Source organism: Colius striatus, chromosome 7 (assembly GCF_028858725.1).
Source record: "Colius striatus isolate bColStr4 chromosome 7, bColStr4.1.hap1, whole genome shotgun sequence".
In the NCBI taxonomy this organism is placed as follows: Eukaryota; Metazoa; Chordata; class Aves; order Coliiformes; family Coliidae; genus Colius; species Colius striatus.
The window spans coordinates 19,128,282-19,150,539 of NC_084765.1; the positions used below are offsets into that span (position 1 = coordinate 19,128,282).

The 22,258-nt window shown below is 43.2% G+C and overlaps 1 protein-coding gene across 2 annotated transcripts in view; it reads left to right on the forward strand.

Annotated features, from left to right (window-relative positions):
* The first annotated feature begins 263 nt into the window (after nt 1-263).
* Nucleotides 264-22,258, forward strand: part of LOC104552066 (uncharacterized protein C11orf24) — a 28,845-nt gene continuing 6,850 nt past the window's right edge. Inside the window, exons 1-3 of one of the 2 annotated variants that reach the window (XM_061999911.1) lie at nt 1,204-1,225; nt 15,962-16,124; nt 21,314-21,552. In XM_061999911.1, coding sequence (XP_061855895.1) covers nt 21,396-21,552 — 157 coding nt within the window. In that variant the 5' untranslated portion in view covers nt 1,204-1,225; nt 15,962-16,124; nt 21,314-21,395. Of the gene's footprint in view, nt 346-1,203; nt 1,226-15,961; nt 16,125-21,313; nt 21,553-22,258 lie in introns of those variants that run through there. The other variant, XM_061999912.1, reaches the window with a different exon arrangement.

The following is a 22,258-nucleotide window of genomic DNA, read 5'->3' on the forward strand; positions in this document are numbered from 1 at the left end:
CGAGCCCGGCCTGCGCAGCATCGAGACTAACTGCGGCAGCGAGCCGCGGCAGCGAGCCGCGGCACCGACCCTGCCCCCCGCTGCTGCCGCCCACCCAGCCGCAATGGAAGCGCCGCCTCCGGCACGACGCCACTTCCGCCGACAGGCACCCCGCGCTGCTTCCGGGGCGAAACGCGCGTCCCGCACACGAGGCGGGGTGGGGCGGGAGGGGGCGGGGCGACGGCGGGCCGGGCCAATGAGGGCGCAGGGGCGTGCCCGGGGCGGGGCGCGGCCGGTGCATGTGGCGGGTGCTGGCGGCGGCTCGTCTCGCTGCCGCGGGCCGCGCGGAGCCGCGGAGGAGCTGCGGTAAGAGCTGCTGCTGTCCCGGAGCTCCCCTCGTCCTGAGCCTGCGGGAGGGGAGTGCGGCGGAGCGGGGGCGTGCCGTGCTTCGGGGGGACGAGGGTGGGGCTCGGTTTGAACCGCTGCGGACCGCGGGCGGGATGGGGAGGGATGGCCGTGGCCTGGAGGCGAGGAGCAGGGTCTCGGCAGCCTCTCCCATGAACTGCTACAGAAGTTGGTAATAAATTTCCCAGCAAGTTCCCCCCCCACACCCCCTGCCAGCCACGGCGAGGTGGCGGCCCTGTGTCCCCTCGCTGCCTCCTGTAGGGTCAGACGCAGCTGGTTTGATTTTATGTGGCTGGTTGTTTTTCTTGGGGAAAGGAAAGCGAAGGAAACTCCGTTTCGTTGCGGAGAAAAGAGCTGATTGACTCAGCAAGTAAATCGCTACCCGAAACCTAACCTTTTTAGGTTCTGGGGACCACCTCGAAAATACGGTGTCTGTTGCAGGTCACTCTTACGTGCGGCATCACAGACACATAGAAAGATCTGTCTGAGTAAATAACGTCGAGTGTGGATTGTTAAGATTACCTCTGTAAATGGAATCCTGCTTTGTGTACTGTAGTACAGAAACGTTTGTCATCTTACCGTACTTTTAGCAAAGGTTCTCAGGAGGTTTGACTGTACCTGGGCAGTGCTAGCAGGGTGTCAGCTGGAATCCAGTAAGTGGTAGGAGAATAAATACTGTTCTTTGGCCAAGCCTTCACTTACAGCCTCCTGTGGAGATATCCTCTCTCAGGGGATCTTGTTCTGGCAGATTCAGTGAATCCCTTAACTTTCCCTTCTGCTGTCTCCCAAACTTTGTCTTCTAGGATTGGCAAAGAAAAATCCCATCTCGTGATCCTGTCAAGTAAGGTTTCTTCCTGTCCTATGCCTTAGCTAACTGAAATCCCTGCCAGGCTTTGTCATGCCCCAGTACTCCTGTTTCCTAATAAAGTGAGTTTACTGACTTTGTACTGGATGAACAAGCCCATTGAAATACTAACCTTCCCTACCTTGAACTAAGTTACAGCCTTTCAGAGTAAGGTAAACTCGCTGATAATGTGCCCTTTAGACCTCAGAGAGTTTGTGGCTGATCAGTGGCTTGAAAAGGTAGACTGGAAGATGCATGTGATGCAGGGTCTCTCTCTCAAAAGTGCATGTATTTCTGTGTTAAGCTTGCTTATCTATCATAATCTTCCACTACTATATATGTATCAAGGCAGTCTGTTACATGATAATGAATAGTTTAGAAGGAATCTATCCATTTTTATTAGCTTTCATGACTGTAGTAGATTAATGCATTTGCTGTGCAAGTTTGATGCTTGAGGGGGGGTGTGTGTATATATATATGTATGTATACACACATGTATTATTTTAGTACTTTTTTGGGGGAAATTACAAACTATCTTCTTAACATGTTGCAAACATTTTTACTTTTGGTTTTAATTGCAAATTCCCTGCTGAATTTATAAACCCATCTGCCAGAAAACAGACTTTGCATCTGGTTATCTGCCATTAAAATTCTAATTGGTACATCCCTGCATCCTGCAGCCTCTTGCTTTCTCAGGGAAGTCTCCTGGCACAGACTTTTCAAAGGCAATGGGAGTAATTTGTAAGTGAAATTTCAAACTTCAGTGGTGAAAATCATCCATGCTGAAGGCCTGATAATGTGTTTGAAATGTCTGGCTGCATAGCCTGGATTACAAACTTAGTTGACAGAGCTACTTTTTTATGTAGTAGCTGACTTTTTCAGTTGTACACGACTGACTAAATTTTCAAGGGGAAATTACTATCTCGGGGACGGTAAGGAGTGTAGTTGTTTCTTTAAAGCAGTGCATGCTGAAAATGTCCAGAACTTTGCTTGAAGAAACTGTGAAGAGCTGATTGGTTTGGGTAGAGTTTCTATATTGGATTTTTTTAAAGGCATGAATAAAAACTCTCCTTGAAGCTTTTAGTATATCTTTCTACTGGTGTCTTCCTGTGCTCTGACACATAATGCTAACTGAGCAAGTATTCTGTGTATTGTCAGCCATGCTTGATTGCAGCTTTTTACTAAAGTGCTGTAAAGTAGCACCAGCAAGAGTTTATGCCAGTATATTTGCGGTGAAAAATTACAGAGGACCTGGATGTAGGAAGAATGAACTTGTTGCTCCTCCACATAGCCAGTAGCTGGGTGTATCGCAGCAGCTGCTCTGACCTGGCTGATGTACATGCTCTGAGGGATGCTGGGCTTGTAGCTCAGAACAGCTGAACAGGTGTCTGGGTGTCATGCACAGGCTTTTCCTTGCAACCCTCATCTCCATATGGAGATGTTATACATTGTCTGCATGTGTGTGCCGAACAGCCATGCTCAGGTCCATCTGCTCTGACCTGTTTCTTCTCTCATCACTGGATCCTCTATGTAAGCATGTTCAGGCACTGCTAATGTCTGTTTCAGATTTATGTTCTGTTTATTAGTTGTTGTTTTGTGTTTGATACCAACTTCTCATAGCAAAAGCAATTATGCACTGGAAAGATGGAGGAAAAATGCAGTCAGTTCCCTGGCACTTGTGTGCAGATCCTCAGCTGCTGTCCATTGCTCCGGCTCTCTTGCAGACCAGTGGCAAGCCACACCAGTGGACTGTTTGCACTTTAAAGTGTTTGAATTGGGGTTAGATGCCTTTCTGAAGGAGATGTTAATCTCTGTGAATGCTGAGCTGGTGTAAATTTCATTTGTGTGGTAGATGAGATACCCTCCTGGCCAGCTCCCTGGGCACAGTAATTGCTGGATGAAGCTCCATGGCTTGTGCTGCACCAGGAGCTTTTTGACTCCTACCCCTAAAAGGACTGGAAGGGTTATATCCCTCCTGTGTGTGCTGTTCCTGGATGCCATCTGACACTGTGCACTTTGGCCTAGCATGGTTGTTTCCCTTCCCAGCTTCCAGCCTGTCCTTCAGGTGTAACCCTTCATCATTCTTCCCCAGGCAATGATACCCACCTGTTCTGGGGCTGGGAAGGACTCTCAATGTACTGCTGACTTTATTGACTAGGGAGTGAAGAAGTCCTATGAAGTAAACTGTGACTGAACCCTTTCTCTCTGGATGATAGCAAGCACTTAATGCATTCATACCCTGTCTCTGCTCTCTTGAGTTGAAATTGTCGTTCACTTTCTACAACTTAGATTAGACCCAAGTCAGTGGGCTTCTGAGTGTAGGGATGTTTCCGGCCCTGTAGGACAGTTGCAATGCAGGCAGGAGCTGGTTGTGCACTTGGGCAGTGTTGTTCACAGGTCCTAACAGCTTTTGATTGTTGACAGCCCAAGGAAGTCACCATGCAGGTAAGGTGCCCAGGGTGCCTGTTGTACAGAAATTCATCCAGGAAAGGACAATGTTGTCTCTAGCATGGTACAAGGACTTCATTCTTGAAGGAATGTCTCTGTAGATATTGCCACGTGTTCCTGTGAACAACTGATCCAACAAAAACAAGTGACAAGAATTGTGGAAGAGGATTTTAATGTTCAGGAGAACCCCATGCATGCCTCTCTGGTGTTTAGAGCAGCACTTGTCTGCTTGCTGTGTGCTGTCTGGCTTCCTCATCCTTTTGGTTCTTTAGGTGTATTTGTGGAAACACTACATTTAGCTTACAGCTCCGCTATGCCTTTATTGTGATTATCACTGAATTGAGGTTTCTTCTGGGCAATTTGGCACATCGATCAGCATAGATGCCAAAATTTCTGGCAGTCTTTTATTGCTTTTGCTAGCTTTGTTTTAGTCTGCCATGGAGGGCTTGGCCTAAAGGATCAGATCTTGGGTTTCAGGGCTGAGAGATGGAGGTTCTACTGAATTGATATCCAGTTGGTGCCACTCAGTGAGCAGGATAGCACTGAAATGTGGTCCCTGATGTCTTTGTCATTGTGGTGGGAGAGCTAGTCTTCAAATGCACTTTACAGACATGAGATCTCTGGAATGGCAGTGTGTGAGCCTGGATTTTCCATCTTGGACTTTCCTCCCAGTTCACATGATAGTTTGTCAACCATTTGGAAGGTACATTAGATGCTTGTTTCTTTGTTTTTTCTTGTAGGACAATGTGATACAAAAAAGGGAACAGAGAGCACAGAATGGTAGGGGATGGAAGGGACCTGTAAAGATCATCCAGTCCAACCCCCCTGCCAAAGCAGGTCCACCTAGATCAAGCCACACAGGAACATGTCCAGGTGGGTTTGGAAACCTCCAGAGAAGGAGATTCCACACCCTCCCTGGGTAGCCTGTGTCAGGGCTCCCTCACCTGAACAGCAAAGATGTTTCTCCTGTTTAGGTGAAACTTTCTGTGTTCCAGCTTATGCCCATTACCCCTTGTCCTGTCACTGGGCACTACAGAAAAAAAGACTGGTCCCATCCTCTTGACATCCACCTTTTAGGTATTTATAAGTGTTGATAAGATCCCCTCTCAGCCTTCTCTTCTCCAGACTAAACAGCCCCAGTTCCTGCAGCCTTTCCTCATAAGAGATGCTCCAGTCCCCTGATCATCTTGATGGCCCTGTGCTAGACTCTCTCCAGCAGTCTCCATCCCTCTTGAGCTGGGGAGCCCAGAACTGGACACAGGACTCCAGATGAGGCCTCACCAGGGCAGAGTAGAGTAGTGCTGGCCACACTCTTCTTGATGCATCCCAGGATGCCATTGGCTTTGTCCACGAAGGCACATTGCTGGCTCATGTTTAGTCTGTTATCAACCAGAATTCCCAGGTCTCTCTCTGCAGAGCTGGTCTCCAGCAGGTCAACCCCAGCTTGTACTGCACTTATTGAAACTCATGAGATTCATACAGAGAGCAAGGGATACGAGTACTTGTTTATTTACAGCCAACTAGACGGTCTGGCTACATGCATAGGTAGACACAGAGTCCATTTGTCCACCTGGCACCTGCTTGAGGAACCAGCCAGGTCCTCCATCCCAGCAGGATGTTAGGCCCGTGCAGTCAGCATGAGTTGTAGTAGCAGGCCTGGATTAGCTCTGTATATCGCCACAGCTCCTGTCACTTTCGCCTGGGAAGTCTCTGTTGAGCTGAGGACAACTAAATTATGCCCTGCAGATGTGGCTGTTGAGTGCCCAAGCCCCAGCAGCTACCTCCATTATTACCTAAATACATGGATAAGTAAGGGTAGGTTGTCTGTGTACCACGGACATTTTTTAATACATGTATTGAGACATGTAACAAGCCCTATTCACAACAATCACAGCTTCTGCTAATGATGACCCTCTTGCTTCCTACAGTCTAGGAGGGTGTTGGAGTTGCCTTCCTTCCAAATCAGCTCCAGCTGACTTGGTGCCTGGAGAACTGCTTATAAAATAGTTCAGCAAAACACTTGAGTGCATGCTTTAGGTAGGGGAGGTGCACTGCATTTATTCAGATTTATTTTATTTTAAAAAGAGAAGAGAGAGGAAAGTGATTTGAAGAAAATTACACTGAATTTTGCACATATGTTTGTGCTGCATTTTTAAATTTTTTGCTTTTGGAGACTTTGCAGCACCTTTAACTAAATCTGGATTTAAATCCACTTAAACTCCCAGCAGAATTTGTGTGTGGAGATCAGGATGAAATCTCATTAATTTTAACAGGATTAAGCATGTTTTTTGCTGAGTTGTCTTCTCTCTCTTGCTTTGTTTGGTTTCTCTGAATTAAAAAGTAGGATAAACCTTCACAAAGAGAGGGAAGAGTTGGAAAAATGCTTTGAGAGTCTCAGAGAAGTGACTTTTTGGTTGCATGCAGTAATATTTTACAAATTTCTTATGCTTTCATCTGTAGTCGTACTTTGAGTAGTCCTATCAGACTTTGATGGCTTTTGCTTCCCCTACAGGCACGATAATTACTGTCACAGTTACGAGTGTTTGCTTAGTAAGATTCTACACTCACTTTTTCTTTTTTCTCCCTCTGGACTGATTTAAAACTGCTGTGAAACAGGTCCATTAGTAGAGGGAAAATTTGTAAAAGTCATAAGGAGCTACGTATGCATGTATGAATGAGGGCAAAAGTCATCCCTGTTCATGAACTGGGAATAAATTTAAGACCAGGGAATAAAGGTGGAACTGTTTGGAATGCAAACTGGCTCAAGGGAGATACTGGGTATCCATTTAAGATCAAGCAAGCCATTAATGGGAGGGAAGGTGACTTCATGTGTTTGTGTTACCTCTTCACTTCATCATTTCTCAATATACATCATCTCCTGAGTCTTACTATTGATTATTCTTTATTTGTATGTGATTTATGGTCTAGGAACACTTCTCTTCCCCTTTTCCTTCTGAAAAGGCAAACTCCACAGCAAGTGTTTGTAGATGTTTCTGAGGTGCTTTTAATGACACTCGTACTAACTATATCCTTTTGTAGACTGTCTTGTAGCTTATGCATTAAGCTGGATTTCATGAGACTTGGTCTTCATTTCCTGCTCTCACCAGTTCCTCCTATAGCAATACAAAAATGACTCAGCCTTCTCACTCTTTTTCCACCCTGTGTGATAAGGGAGGGTGGGTCTGTCTTACCTATGCTTTGTTTGTTCAAACTGATGCCCTGTTGTGCTATGGACTGATGTATATTACAAAGATCAGGCTGTGTGAGCCAAACTCCTTTACATCATTCCTTTTGATGAGCCTTTATATAAACAGTGTGTCTTTTTTTTTTTTTTGAGAGTAGCATCTGGACTTAATTTCCCATATCCAATTAAAGAAAAGAAGCCCTCTTAATTGTTTTGACATAAAGATATTGTCTTATAAGGGGGGTTGAGGATAGGAGTTTCCGAGGGTGAGAAATGCCCAGTAATAAGTTGAAATTCCCCCTGTCCAAGCAAAGAGCATTTACTCCCTAGATCTCTACCTGCAGTAAACAGGTGCTAGTCTAGTTGTTAACTTAAATGTTTATAGCAGTACTTAGTATTTACTTTTTTCTGTGTTTCTCAGCTGTGTTGATCAAGGTGTTTTTCCTGATGAAACCAGTTTTATTTTAAGTTACATTTTTTCCCATTTCTAGAGCTCTTTGTGTCCTAGCTGATCTTGAAAAATGAAGTTGTCACTAGGATTTCACAGCCTCTTCATGTGGGTCTCTGACACTCTTTAACCTGATGAGGCATTGAAAAGGAGAAATGCACTTCCCTCCTTAAAAAGAAAACATTCTATAATCAGATTTCTTTTTTTTTAGAAAAAGTTGTGTGTGGAAAATATTGGTGAGCATGATGTAAGGTGCTGGGACTGTCGGCTTGACCAGCTGGTCTGGGTGTGAAAACTTGAGACCAGCTTTGAAAAGAGCAAACACACTTCCTCCTCAAGTGGTTTGGGTTTTTTTTTGTCATTAGTCCAAACAAAAAGTTAATGAATTCTTATTAACTGGAGCTTTACAAAATATGCAAGGCCTGTTTAATCTTTTCAGTTCCTTTTTATAGCAAGATTTTTGAGGGATAGTCATGATACCTTCCTTGGTTTGTGATACAGATTTTTTATGTCTTTACAATATTTGCTTAGGCTGATGTAGAACTGCTAAGCCTAATGTATCTCAGATGCCCTCCATGCTTGGACATGGTCTTGTTTGCAAGAACAGCAGCTTCTGCATTGTGTCAATGTGGTGCTGCTATGCAGAGCTCCTTTAGGAGAAAGAATCCCAGAAGGATGTGGGTTGGAAGGGACCTCTAGACACTGTCCAGTCCAACCCCCTCCTAAGGCAGGTTCACCTTGATCAGGTTGAACAGGAACATGTCCGGGTGGGTTTGGAAACCTCTGGAGAAGGAGACTCCACACCCTTCCCAGGAGCCTGTACCAGTATTCCGTCACCCTCATAGTAAAGAAGATTCTCCTCTTGTTCAAGTGGAACTTCTTGTGTTCCAGTTGGTGCCTGTTACCCCTTGTCCAGTCCCTGGGCACTACAGAAAAAAAGACTGGCACTATTCTCTTGATATCTACCCTTCAGGTATTTTTAAGTGTTGAGAAGATCCTGAAGTGTAAGATCCTAATAAGTGTAAGTGCTATGGCTGAAGACTGCTTCTTGCCTGATATTGAGGTGGAGCATATGTCCTTGAAGGTAACTGTTCTTCCTGATGCTACATTAAGCCATATCACATGGCCATTAGTTCAGTCCATAAGAACTGTCCTTCATTTTTACATTTGCAGAGGTTTTTGTTCTTGAATTGATGTTGTGACTTCTAGGAAACTCTCCTATGAGGAAAGGCTGAGCAAGCTGGGACTACTCAGCCTGGAGAAGTCTCAGAGGAATCTTAAAAACATATATATATAAATACTGGAAGGGAGAGTGCTCTTTTCCATGGTGCCCAGTGACAGCACCAGAGGCAATGAACGCAAATTGAAACAAGAGAGGTTCTCACTGAACATCAGGAACAACTTTCTCATTGTGAGGGTGACTTGACTCTGGAACAGGTTGCCCAGGAAGGTTGTGAAGTCTCCAGCCTTGGAGATACTCAAAAGCCATCTGTATGTGGTCATGAGCAGCTGGCCAAAGGTGGCCGTACTTGAGCAGGGGAATTGTACCAAATGACTCGCAGAGGTTCCCTGTAATCCTGTGAAAATTGTGTAGAGAGCTTCTGTAATGTCTAAACAAGTTACAATTCTTGACAGTGCAAAATAAACTTAGTTTCCATGGTGTGTAGGTTCTCATATCTCTAGAAGAGCTTCTGGCCTTTGTCATCTGAACTGTATGTCAATACCACTGCTTCTGGGCCCTGATTAAAAATGGTGCAGTGGACATTGGATCAATGAGATCTGTAGGACTTATCGGTCAGTTTATTGTTCCAGGTAAGTGGACCTGAAGTATGTGAGACTATCTGCACAAGGGAGAAGCAGAGGTCTGTCTAGTATAGTATTAGCTTCAAAAGTGATCAGTAGTGTTGGATAGACATTGTCCTCTGACTTTTGGTATCGAGACACCCTCTGGCAGTTCAGTTAAAGGCCTATATCATCCACTATTCTCTTTCCTTCAAATCTTTTCTGTTCTTTGAATAGCAGAGACCTCAGCACAGATCTCTGGAACTTGTGTTGCTTGTCTTCATGAAAATCTTTTGGCTTTTTTCTTCTCTGTTTCCTATTCTAATCAGTTATCAGTTCATGCAAAAGCCTTTCTTTGTGGGCAACGGTATCTTAGTTTGCATTAGACTTTGAAATGGTTCCTCACCAAAAACCTTTACACAAATCTATGTGTAATTAGATAGATAATTTACTGTTGCAAAAGCTGTGTTGACCCTTCCTGAAACCATGAAGCAAGAGTATAATTGATGGCAAGAACAATTATATCTTCATCTGTGATGATGTTTTTCAAGGGATATCCAGCAGTTTATATTTGCCTTGCAGACATAGCAGGATCCATGTGTTCTGTCTGCAGTGACCATCTCTGAGATGGCTGAAGCAGACGTGTGCTGTGGCTGAAATGCATCACTGATGACATCTGGCATATATCTGGCTTTAATGAGCACATTTTGGGCAGTGAAGCCAGCAGAGGAATGTAATGTCATGAGTATGGCCATATTGACATGACTTAATTTTATGCAGGTCACTGGTTCCAGTAGTTGTACTAGATTTACTCTCACATGTAAAGTTAAGCACGTGCTTTGTGCCTTTGAAGAATTGCTGCCTAAGTCAGATATGCTGACATGGAAACAGCTGATATTCTTTAGGGACACTTGCTACTTGGGTTTGGGAAGCACATGGTCCGGATGGAGCTGTAATGCAGATGGCTTTTGTTACCAGCTGACTTGAAAAGCAAAACCACAGAAGCTAGGTTTGTTTTCTCTTTAGCAGATGGCATTTGACTGGGTCTGGTGTATTCATAGATTTGCATTTGTTGCTTTTCTGTCTTCTGCAAAGGGAGCGAGGATTTCTACACTTTGAAAGTCTTGTAGTGCAAGAAGCTGGATGTGTGTTGGTGCAATGAAGTACAGTCAGTGAATAAACAGATGTAACAGAAGTGGATTTCCAGTGTTGATGACCCATCCTCATAAGGAATATCTGAATGAAAGAGTCCTAGAATGAAATATAAACAGGAAATGCTGGTGAGGTGGGAGATATGTGGGTTTTGGTTGCCTTTGTTTTTTTTTCCTGCAGGTTTGGCAATATCAGCAAGCAGTTTTTCCTGGGTGGTGTGTTCTCCACTTAATCTTTGACCTCTCAGAAAGTGGAAACGGATGTAATGCAAACTGTGGAGTGGGTAATCTGTCCCCTGGGAGCTGACTGAAAACTGCAAAGCCTTCTGCTAAATGAGATCTTAAGTTACTGCATGTCCTGGGACAAATTTGTTAGCAGAACCATATTGAAGTCAGTAAGATTACACCTGTAGAGATTCCTTCTGGAGTTGAAATACATGCTCCAAAATTGCAATTCCTTAGGTACATCCCAAAGCATGCTCAAGCATTCGCTTTCACAGTTGCTTCTGAGGAAGATACGACAAGTGCCATACAATGAGCATACAACTGTAACACTGGATTTCATCTGATGATTCATCTGCACAAAGAATGGCTGGATGAAGGAGAGAAATTGCACTTAAAATACATGTATAAATTTACTTTGGCCTCTTTCTCTCATCTGCAGGAAAGTTAGTTCTGGAGAGAAGTGAAGGAAATGGGCAACGCCTTTAAAATGCATAGCTGGAGATGGTGGACATGCAGTTTAAGTGGTTAGAGATTGTTTGGTGGTGTACATGTTTGCTCAAAGAGAGAATTTTCTGTCATGGCCTATCAGTGCTAGAGGATTTGCTAAGCAAGATTTGATGCATAATTCTTCTTCCGATGACTGTCATAAGAAAAAACAAACAATCTCAAAACCAAGACCAACCCATAAATAGCCCAACCCAGGCTATGAGCATTAATCCTCACTGCAGGGCACTTTCTCCTTCATTATCTGCTTGAGCAGGTTCACCTCATGATACAGTTGAAGTGAAAATGCCTTCCTGTAAAGTGGCTCGGATGCCCAAGAAGCTGAATGCCAAGGTAGAAGCTGGATTTTGTCAGAAAGATAGAGGAGGCAGAAGCACTGCTTTCTAGGGTAGGGGAAGTCTTTAGTTTCTATGTACTTGCAAATGAGTCTCATGAAGATTCTTCCACTGAGTGGTAAAAGTACTTGACTGTTCAGTTACAGCCAGACTTTCTGAAAAAGTAGTGAGTTTTAAGTGAGAGCTGTTATAATAGCTTTGTTAAACTCCTATGGAGCCTTGTGTTATTTCAGATGCAGCAGGTAGAGGAGATAGTGTCTACTTGCCCTGCTGAAGCTCATCTTCTCTTTGTGTCTCTGGCATAATTGTTCTGAACTGGGACCTTGAACCTGGAGCAGAGCCTCTTCTCATGGAGAACCTTTCTTGTCCATGGTGGTTCACCTGTACATTATCTGCACTCTGCCTTCTGCTGTCCTCATGGTTACTGACATTAGGGCAATAATTTATCTACACCTCACTGACCAAAAGGTGTCTGATTTGAGATTGTGAGGCTTAGAGATGGATAATGAGACATGCAACTGGCTCACAGCTTCTGGCCTCAGAAAGTTATTGTCATAGTGTCCTGCTTGGAGCTAATTGTTCCATGAAGAGGAGTATACCAGGTCTTTTCCTCATTAAAGCAAATCCAGCTTTTTTTTTTTGTATGGTGAGAAGTTTTGGAAGATATAATCCTTGGAGGTTTTCTCTGTTGTCTCTTGCCTCATAAGCCTAAGGACAGATTTCTGTGTGAAAGGCCAAAGTACCTCTTTTAAAGTGGTTCTTAAATTTGTTTCAAAAAAAAGAGTGAACTTTGGAAGAAGAGCTGGAAGACCTGAAGGTTGTTGCGCAACATCCAGTGGAAATGTTTCTTTTTCTTGTTTGTTTATGTTTGAAAGATGGTCGCTTCGTACTGCTGAAGCCTGATGCCTGACAGTTAGTAATGAAGATAATGCCTGGCTTCAGTTGCAGTCTTCCTTCGTACTGCCTTGCCAGAACACCTTGTGCCCAACTGGGCTTTGAGGCTAGGGGAACTAAATTTCTCTGCCTTTTAAGTTTTTGGCCTTTTTGAAGTGAGCATTGGGATTTAGCAGAAACTGCTGTTTACCAGAAGCTGCTCTTCCAGCTTGTTACAGAGATAGCCAACAGCCTTCCAAAGGACCCTTCTTCCTCAAGTCCTGAGAAGGTGCCGGTTCTCCTCTAAACTGACCCAGAATAGAGAGGGAACCTAAAAAATACAGAGAGACCAGGGTTGGATTTATGCGTGGGAGGCCTCTACAAACAGCCAATGGAACTCTAGCCTGATTTTTTCTATATTCTGTTGCTGTACTGTTGAGCAATAAAATGGAAGACTGAGGTAAGCACAGAGACATCCAAGAGTACTTCAGAAAATATCTCTATTCAGACCTGATCTGCCTGGTAAGATAAAGAACATGAGAGAGATTCTGGGAAAACACGTAGATTTTCATTTCCATGTCTTTGGTATAAGTTAAACTGATGTTTGACGTAGTTGTCATATCTTGGTGAGCTGCTCTGCTGACTATGGATGCCCAGGATATTCAGGTAATCTTGTGGAATAGCCTTGGAGCCCTTGTTAGCAGCATCAGGAGCAGACAGATAGATAGACCTTCTATATTGAGCTCAGAAAGGTTCAGAAGAACATGCTACTGCCTGTGCAGTCCCTCTTCTGTGAATAAGGGGCTCTTTGTACAAAGATGTTTGTGTTGGAAAAGTTTTGAGCAGTTCAAACCAAGTTTATCTTACTTTGACCTGTTGATCAGTATCAGGACTCAAAACTTAAATGAGCTCCTCTGAAACTGAAAAGAGGGAACCTAGTATGAGGTAGGAGAGCACAGCTGCTGCCTTGTTGTCGTGTAGGAGAGGAGAGACCCAAGAGCTGGGCTGAAGCACTGCTACTGATGCTTCTTTGGCAGCCATGAACATCCATGGAGATGCTGGAGAAAGAAGGATGTTTTTCCCCTAGGTTCTGAAGTTTAAATTTGGATTGATGCATGACTTGAAGACTTACTGTCTGTGAAAAACCTAACACAGGGAAAGCCATCAAGGATAAGAATAGCTGATACTGCATTGCATTCTCTTTGTTTGGCAAAAAATAGACTTTGCTAAGCTTACCCACTCACCCTGCTCTGTGATTTCCACATCTGTCAAGCTGTCAAAATCACAAAGCAGGGAGAGACATGCCAGCAACCTTCATTTGTTATTGCTATAAATGTCTTTCTGGCTTGGGGACTTTGGAGAGAATCTTTTGATTCATACTAAGATATATATGATGCAAACCTACCCAGTGTCATGATTGCATTGTGATAAGCTGGAATGTCTTTTTGCTGCATCTCACCCAGCAGACCTTCCATATAAAGCTACGTTTATTTTTTAACCAGAATTCTTAGCTTAAAAAGAAGAAATGTCCTATAATCTAGGAGCCTTTAGCTTGTGAGAATAAGCAGAGGTGGAGGTACGTATCTTTTGAGATTTTTTTAAATAATTTTAAAAACTGTTCTAATTTTCTTTACATTTTCTGTAATTCAGGTTATATACAATGATCCTACTTCCTTGTAGAAAGGAGAAATAGGCAAAAATGCTTTATTTTCTTCCAGTGCTTTTAGCTCTGAGCAGAAGCTTGCCTTCAGTTGTTGCACTGGGACTGTGTTTTGGCTGTTTCCAGACTGTCTGAACTTTCTTCTCCATTTCTGAGCTCTCCACAGTCCTGCCTGATGCTTTTGTAACACAAAGTCCCATCACTGCTGTGCATAACCCTGCTGAAAACCACACATAGACTTCAGTTCCTGAACAGACCTGCAGAATCTTGTGTTCTGGGGTGGACACATGTCATCTGCTTCTACATGCCTAAAATTAGTATTACTGCTACTTCAACTTATAGGGGAGCATAATAATTTCTCAAAAATATCTGGAGAGAAAAGATATCATTGAAACTATCAACTTCAGTGAGATTTAACTTGACTTGTATTGCCAGGAAATTGATGACTCTGGTAAAATTCTGCAAGGCAGGAGGTGAGTGGGTGACCAGACTTCAACACATTGGTGGTTTTATCTTCTCCAAAAGTAACACTTGGTTAATTGTACCTTCTGGCTGAAGTTGCTGCTTATTTTAAGCCTCTGTTAGCTTCAGACTTGGCAGATTTTAATTTAATAGCACTTCAGACACAATTTATTCCTGTGCATGTACACTGTACTGGTTCTAGCTTCTAATGTCATCTCTACAGGCACTTAGAGATACCAAAATTGTGACCTTGCCTTTTACCCTTCTTGATCTCTGCTGCTTTACATTAGTTTGGTTGCAGAGTTTGTGTGGGAGCCCACTGGGACAGTTCCTTTGAGGGTCTTGCTGAAAGCTGTTTAATTTGAAACACGTGGTATGGACTGCCCTGTATATGATGTCCTGTTTCCATGAGACAGTGTGTCTGGAAGTTCACTCACTGCTTTGGGTGCAGGTCAAACTGGGAAAGGTTGCAGTTGAGCCACAGTGCATGTTTTCATTGCTTGGAGGTATTTTTGTTGACAGATTTATTGTCCAGTCACAGCTTTATGCAGCTAGCCTTTGGCAGTTCATTCTTCTTTATACTGAAATGAGATCTTTTCAGATATTCCAAAACAAGCCCCATTTCATAAATGAAATAGCTATCTGGTCATTTTTCAGAGGAAGAGTGTCCTGCTGAGAAGTGTTTCTCACCATCTGAACTGCCAAGCATGTCACTAATATGGGTGTGAAAGGATGATGGGGGATGTGGGTTTTGGGCTTGAACTTTTTTTTTTCTCAGAGTTGAAGTGTGATGGCCATGAAGCCTCAGTGGTACCAACGTGGGCTGTTCTTCTTGGTGCGGTAGCAAACGCATAAGCTGTCTGCCTTGTGCCCTGACAGAGGAATACAGGTGGGGAACTGAGGCACAGAAAGATGGAGATGGGTAAAGCTGGTGATAGTCACAACTAACCCAAAAAAACCTCACCCACAAAACCCACTGCAGCTACGTGTGTCAAAGTTTGTGAATCTATAGCCCTGCATCACTTCCATAGGGAAATGGAAGGAATCTGAGCTCAGGTTGTGTCATTGTCAGACATGGTCTCCAATCACTAAAACCTCCTTTCTCTCTGGGTTCCAAGGAAGACTGAGCATGTTGCATAAAATCTGAAGGATACAGCACTTCAGTATTTGCATTAATTAATATTTGTATCAATATTTGCTCTGAATGCTGTTCAGAGCCTATTGCATGGAAATGGCTTTCCATTCCTTTTGTGGAAGCATGGTGGTGGTGACCTGGCAGAGATGCTGTTCCTTGTGCTTGGCACAGCCTTGGACCTGCATGGCGTAGTGTGCTTTTGCCAGCATGGAGCCTTGTGAAAGTATCTCATTAATATTTACAAATATCTAAATGGTGGCTATCAAGAGATTGGGGCATCCCTTTTTTCTATTGCATCTAGCAGCAGCACAAGGGGTAATGGGATGAAACTGGAACACAGAGTTCCATTTAAGCATAAGAAAAAACTATTTCACTGTGAGGGGAAGATGTATAATGTTATGGCTGCCTAAGTAAAATATTTATGCTTATTGGGCTGTTGTTCTTAACAGATTCCAGTGTGATGCAATCTGTGTGGACTTTCTGGCTTTGTAGGATTTTTTTTGTCTCTTTTTTGTGGATGTATCAGGAGAAACATCAGAGAAGGCAGCAGCAAATCAAACCAATGTCCCTTCAATGCCCTGTTCTGCCTGCTGCAGTGAGGAGTGTGCCTGCTAATGTGGAGGGATGTGCCAGCACTTCTGTGATTATGTGGCCAGCTGTACGGTGTCACACCCAGAAGAAGTTGTGAGGTAGGAGAAGTGTAAGTGATGTTCTTCTGGATGTGAGCTGGCAATATTTCTTCTCTGAATCATGTTTTGGAGCATGTGTAGCTGGCATCCTACTGTTGCAGCAGATCAGCCTCAAATGCTTTGCTGTCCTCATGTCAGCCCCAGGTGTTTATTGGATCCAGCTTGTTGGTCGCCATCCTAGCCCAGCTGCTGTATCCAGGAGGTAAAGGCTCAGTGATTTCTAGGCATATTTTCCTTCAAAACTCCCTCTGAAAGCATGGAATTGTGCATCTCCCACCTCAGCCATCCTCCCACAGGATCATTTTGTCAATATTGGAAATGATGGAGGCATGTAGAGCATGTATTGAGGCAGCAAATGGACCTCTGACCATCATATCCTGGATTTTCTAAGGACCTGGGAACGTTTCACACCGTACAGGTGTCTTGAAATCAAAGAAACTGTGTCTAGACCAAGGATCAGGTAATGCATTTCCTCCTCTGTAATCTGTACTGCATCTCTGTTTCACAGTATCTGTTCAGTTTGTCCTTCGTTATTGATGGCACAGAACATTTTGCATAAACAACTTTGTAACTTCTCATTAACTTTATAGCCCTAAAGCTGATATTCAGAGAATGATATAATTTCACCTGATTATTCTCAGCTGACAGTGAGTCAGCCTCACGTGCTTTTGGTACTATCCCTTCTGTCTCTAGAACTATCCACGTGTGCAACTTCAGCCTTGGAGATAAGCTTGGGAAGCCAAATGCTTCTCAAAATAGCAGCACAGATTCACCTCTTTCTGCATTCTAGCCTCAATTCACAAAATGAGATGTGCTTGTCTTCCCTTAGCAAAGTCTGGTTTAATTCTGTTTTTCTGAAGTGAAATATAGCACTTGTTTTGAGAGCTGCCAACACATGAAATTTAGCAGCAATTGCAAGTTGAAACCAGGCCTTATGTCGTCTCAGTTTGATGGCAGGGTAGCATCATTGTCTGCAAAAGATATTCCATCCTTGCTTTCCCTGCTTTCTTGTTATACTGAAGATAGAAGATTTCTTTGTTTCACTTTGACCTTATTTCATGTCCAGTCCGTACATGCTTTAAAGTACAAATTCTGGGGCAGTGTCTGCTGGCTCTTTGTTGACAGCTCAGAGGAGAATATGTTGCTGTAAACGATTTGCTTTGCTCAGTTTGTACCTGTGATCTCTTAACATGGACATTTCTTCTTTCCATGTTTTTGGGTTTTTTTTTTTTTGTCTAGTTCTACATCTCTCTTTTTGCCTTGGTGCAGTCACTGCATGTACCTTGCAGCTGCTTAACCAGAGCAACTGAGGCAGGCTGTGAGGGCATGGAGGCGAGGGGTTTCTATTACAAAGGCTTCACTCTGCTCTTTCAATATCACCTCAATCAGTCGTTTTTTGAAATATGACTTTGTGCTGGAGTTTTTTTGGTGGTGTTTTTTTTGTTGTTGCTTTTTGGGGTTGGCAGGGTTTGGGGTTTTTTTTGCACAAATTCCTTGGCTCAGGCATGAGGGGCTCACCCAGAAGGGAGGAACACTTCTGAAATGAAGCAGACGATGCCCTCCTGATGTGCGTATGTGTTGCAAAGGCATCAGTCATTCAGTTGTGTTGACTGAAGTTTTTCTGATTTTTCCAGTGTGCTTGTTCCCTGCTGCAGATGGTAAAATGCCACAAATGGTAAAAGTAAACTTTACACTTTTCACAGTGTAGTTCTTAGATTTTTTTTGTGCTGTCTTTTGTGATTCGGTTTGACTTTTCCTTGGGAATGCTCTACAGAAGGAGAAGGTAGTGCTCAAAGAGTGAGTTTTGCCTCGATTTCTCAAAGCTACTTCTGATGGGAACGGTAGGGTTCATCTCTTCCTTCCAACAGCCACTTCCTTCTGGGGAGTACTGTGATCTGGAGAAGCCTTAGCTGGTGCTTTTCTGGGTTGTAGATGTGAGGCAGATGCTCAATGAGGTCTCTGAGTAAAGAGCCATGTGGGACTGGCTAGAGGAGTGATGGGAAGGCAGAAATAAAGCTTATTGCTTATAATTAGGAAAGATTGTTGTTAAATTGGGAAAAGTGATCTGCAAATGTTTGGGTCTCTCGTTTGGGGTGTGTGGAATTGTGCAAAGGTGGAAGAGACCAAAAAACCCAGCCCTGTAGCTGGAGATTCATCTGGACTGCATTAAGGTATGACTGCATCTGGTTATCCCCTAGCCAGCCTTGGAAATGACCTGTTTGCTTGTCTGCTGTACTTACAATCTGTGTATCCTGTTTGTCTGCTTCATATGCTCACTCTGCAATTCATAAAGAGATTTTTATAATTGGCTGAGGAACATCTAAAATTATTTTAAGCTTGCATGTTTGTATTGAGCATTGTGTGGGAGGGATTATCAGTTGGCCCCTGAGGAGACCATGTTTAGTGAAAGGGAAGGGGGAGTCAAAGCTCTTGTATCTGAGCTTTGTCAAGTGCTTTAGAAGAGGTGAGAGGTTTTTACTGGGATTTTGACTGCAACAGCTCCAGAGGAAAGCAAGGGGGGCCAAAATTAGTGTGATGGGAAGGAGTTCTGGTGGCTTAATGTGGATAGGGATGCAAAACATCTCTGTGCACAGGGGACAGACAGCTGTGTTAATGCAACAGCTTCTGGACACCGAGTGTGACCAACATTTGTAATTCTTGGGTCAGTTGAGGTTAATAAAGTGATTTTATTTATCCTAAAAGACTGAGATTTTAGCAACTAGCAGCATTATATCTATGTATAATTACTATATCTGCATAGCCAAAATGGAATGCATTATGGAGTTTTTTATGGTTGATTAGTGTAACTACAAACGTATTAGTAAAGGTAGGAAAAAACCACTCAAGGATGTTTGTGTTCATCACTTACTCATTACTATTTTCTTCAAAACAGTAAATGGATATATTATTACACAGACAATTAATTCTCAGGCTCATCTCTTAGACTATAAAATATTGTTTCTTGTAAGCCTTTTACCTTGAAAACGGACAGCAAACATAAGCTGGGCTCTCTTCAAAATGTAAACTTTACTTTTACTGATGTGTTTTTTTTTTATTCCTGTGGTTCAGATGCTGCTTACTGAATCTCTGCCTGTGACTTGAACTTCACAAAAAGTGCACTTATTCCTGTATGATGTGGTGGGATTGCGCTCAGTGTCTTGGTGAGGTGTCTATAGTGTCCCTGAGGGAATCCAAATTGAGGTTGAAGAAGCTGGAGTTTAAGGCAAACTTTGACAGTCTGTTCTAGGAAAAATCTCTTATGGCAAGAGTATTTCATATCTTCCCTTGCTTCCCCTTTGTTCCCAGGCTTGTCAACTGGAATTTTCAATGATTTAACTGCAGCATATGCTGAGGGTGACAGCAAGAGCATGCTAAAGGCTAAGGCAAACTTGTGGAAGTGCCTTGTAATTCAGGATGGTGGTGTGCAGGGCTAGATGGGGCTGGTGAGCTGCCTTTCCCTCCACAAGACTTCTGTCAGACTTGGAAATGTTTCCATCTGCCAGGTGGGATGACCTATGAACTTTTGGCTGCAAGGTTGAAACCTCACACAAAGTGAGCATGATGCTGGGCGTGCTTACTCCAGGGACAGAGCCGCAAAGGAGCCTGTGAGCTGAGGTCAGCAGTGCAAGTACCCTGCAGTCTGCTCAGTTTTTGGTTCCTCTGCTCCGCAGGAGAGCGGAAGGTGTTGAAACACTCCATTTTCAACAGACAGAGTAACCCTTTTTATTAGAGTAAATAAAAGAGCAAGGGGTCTTTGAGTTGTTTAGGAAGATTGTTGGGTGACTAGGGATGCTGCAAATGAGGCATTGCATTGTAGTATCAAGTTTTGTCCCCATCTTTGGCTCTTTTATAGTCCATTATGGACCTGCATGTTATATGCCCTCTGCAAAGCTTGGTGTAGCTGTTTGTATTTCACCCTTCTTCAGGCAATGTGATTTTGGTAACTCTTGTTGCCCTGTTTGGTGCTTTAGGATATAGAATAAGGAGGAAAATTTAGAAACAAAAGTTTTATGGTCTGAAGCATCAAAATGTTGCCACCTGGGAGTCAAAGAGAACATATGTTGTCTTGGACTTTCTTGGAGGAAAAAAAACTCTTACTCAAATTCTTAAATTCACAAGTGTGGGTGGGAAAGGAGTTGAGAGCTCAGGGTAAAATTTCTTCCATGGATGACTAAATCAGGGTCTTGTGCATTTTACTGATGACTGGATGTGTTTTCACTATGCTTTGTACCATTCACACATGTGGCTTGTTCAGTTATGACAATGTCTTTGCATCTTCAAAAGTAGTCATCACGTACACCTCAGACTTCACATGAAGTTGAATCTCAACAGTCTTTGAAGGCTTTGACATTTCTCTTCATAACTGCAGGATGAAGACTAAAGCTTGCTTCAGTGATGAGGAAGAGGGTTGTACTTTAAGTCTCTTCCCCAAGCAGTTTTAAAATTGGTCTGGTTCAGGCTGATGTTTGAAAGCTCATAAAAAGCTTCGAAAATCTTGGAAATATGAGGGTAAATCCAGGTAGTAGCTGACAATCTGCTCTGAAATCAATGGGACCTGCTCCAGTGACTTCAAGGATGAGAGCACATACATTGGGACAGTTGCCTGTTTAAATGTTGCCTGTTTATTGTTCTGTGTGGAGAAATAAAGGCTTACTATGAGTGTGAATGTTCTTCAGTAAAGCTGCTGTGTCTGGGTAATGTCTTGGGAGACCTGAAATATTGACTTTTACTTGTTTTCAAAGTTTCTTTTAGCTTTTTGCAATGAGCAGGAATACCAAAGTAGGAATCAACTAAGGTTGGTGTTGGGGTAAAAGCAGGGCTAGGACCTATAGTTCCTCACATTACCACTGTGCTCAAGCTGGTGCAAACCCTTCAGCTGAGCCATGGAACACTAAGGGTCCCAGAACAAGTCTGTTTGTTTGAGTTTGGCTTTGTACTTGTGGCTTTTGACTTGAGCTGTTCTCCACTGGTGCCTGAGGAGAAGAGGAGCAAAGTATTCTTTCTGAAGAAAGAGCCTGTCTGTGAATTTGGGAATGATCTCTCCCTGCCTCTGTGTCATTGCTTATATGTTGTGTGTAACGATACTTACCTCTCTTTTCTACATTTCTCCTATTCCTGCTAATAGAAGTGTGTTTACTAGCACATTCTCTTGATATAAATTGATTGGTTTATTTTCTTTTTTTTAATAGGTATATTGGAGTGGATCTGAAAGTGATATAGGAAAGAGTTGCTTCTGGGAAGAGAAGCCTCCCTGCAAGGCCAACCCTGAAGATGTGGACTACCATTGTATTCTTCCTGCTGATTTCCTTCTGTTTATGTGAATACAGACTTTCTGTCCTGAAAGGGAAAGGAATCCATGTGGTGCAAATAAAAAGGCTTACAAGTGAAAAGCAGTGCAGGCAGGCTTGTCAAGGCCCGGGTGCTTCAGGTGAGGTTCCTGTCTCTTAGCTGTAGTTCCAGCTGGGCTTTCTGTTTCTTAAAAGTCTCTTCTGCTCCCTTGATAATTATCTTTCTTAATTCCAGTTGTTTACAGACATTTACAGTTATGGCTTCTCTGTACAGTCCTGTGGTGCTAAGTAACTTCTGACAGCTTTGGTTAAATTGAATTCAGAACAGACGTTTCCCAGGACCCTTCTAGCTTCTGTAAGAAACAGCCTGTGTGTATGCTTGGTGTGCACTAGTGGCGTGCAAAGGGTGTCAGGTCAGTTGACTGGAAGAATGATTATTCCATGCTGCCAGATGTTTTCAAGTGATGTAGACAGCTGCACTGGAGTTTTTTTGCTCACTGGTATTTGAGTGGTTTTTCTACTTTAGAAGAAACAGGTTGCAGGTTGTATCCTGCAACCAAGCACAGGGTTAAACAACTCTGAGAGGATGAGAGCCTTCTGCTATCTGCTTCTGAGATGTCTCTAAAAAGCATTTCACTTTGAAATTAATCTTTCAGAGCTGTCCTTATGAAGGACTCTATCTTATCTAGCCACATGTGAAAATTTGTAGCACCATCAAGCAACTGGTCATGCTGTGGAGAAGATGAGACGTTGGCTCAGGTGGATGAGTGCCTGATTGATAGGAACATCATAAAGGTGCCTTTTTATTAATGTCCAGTGGTTTCAAAACTTTATTTTAAACGTGTG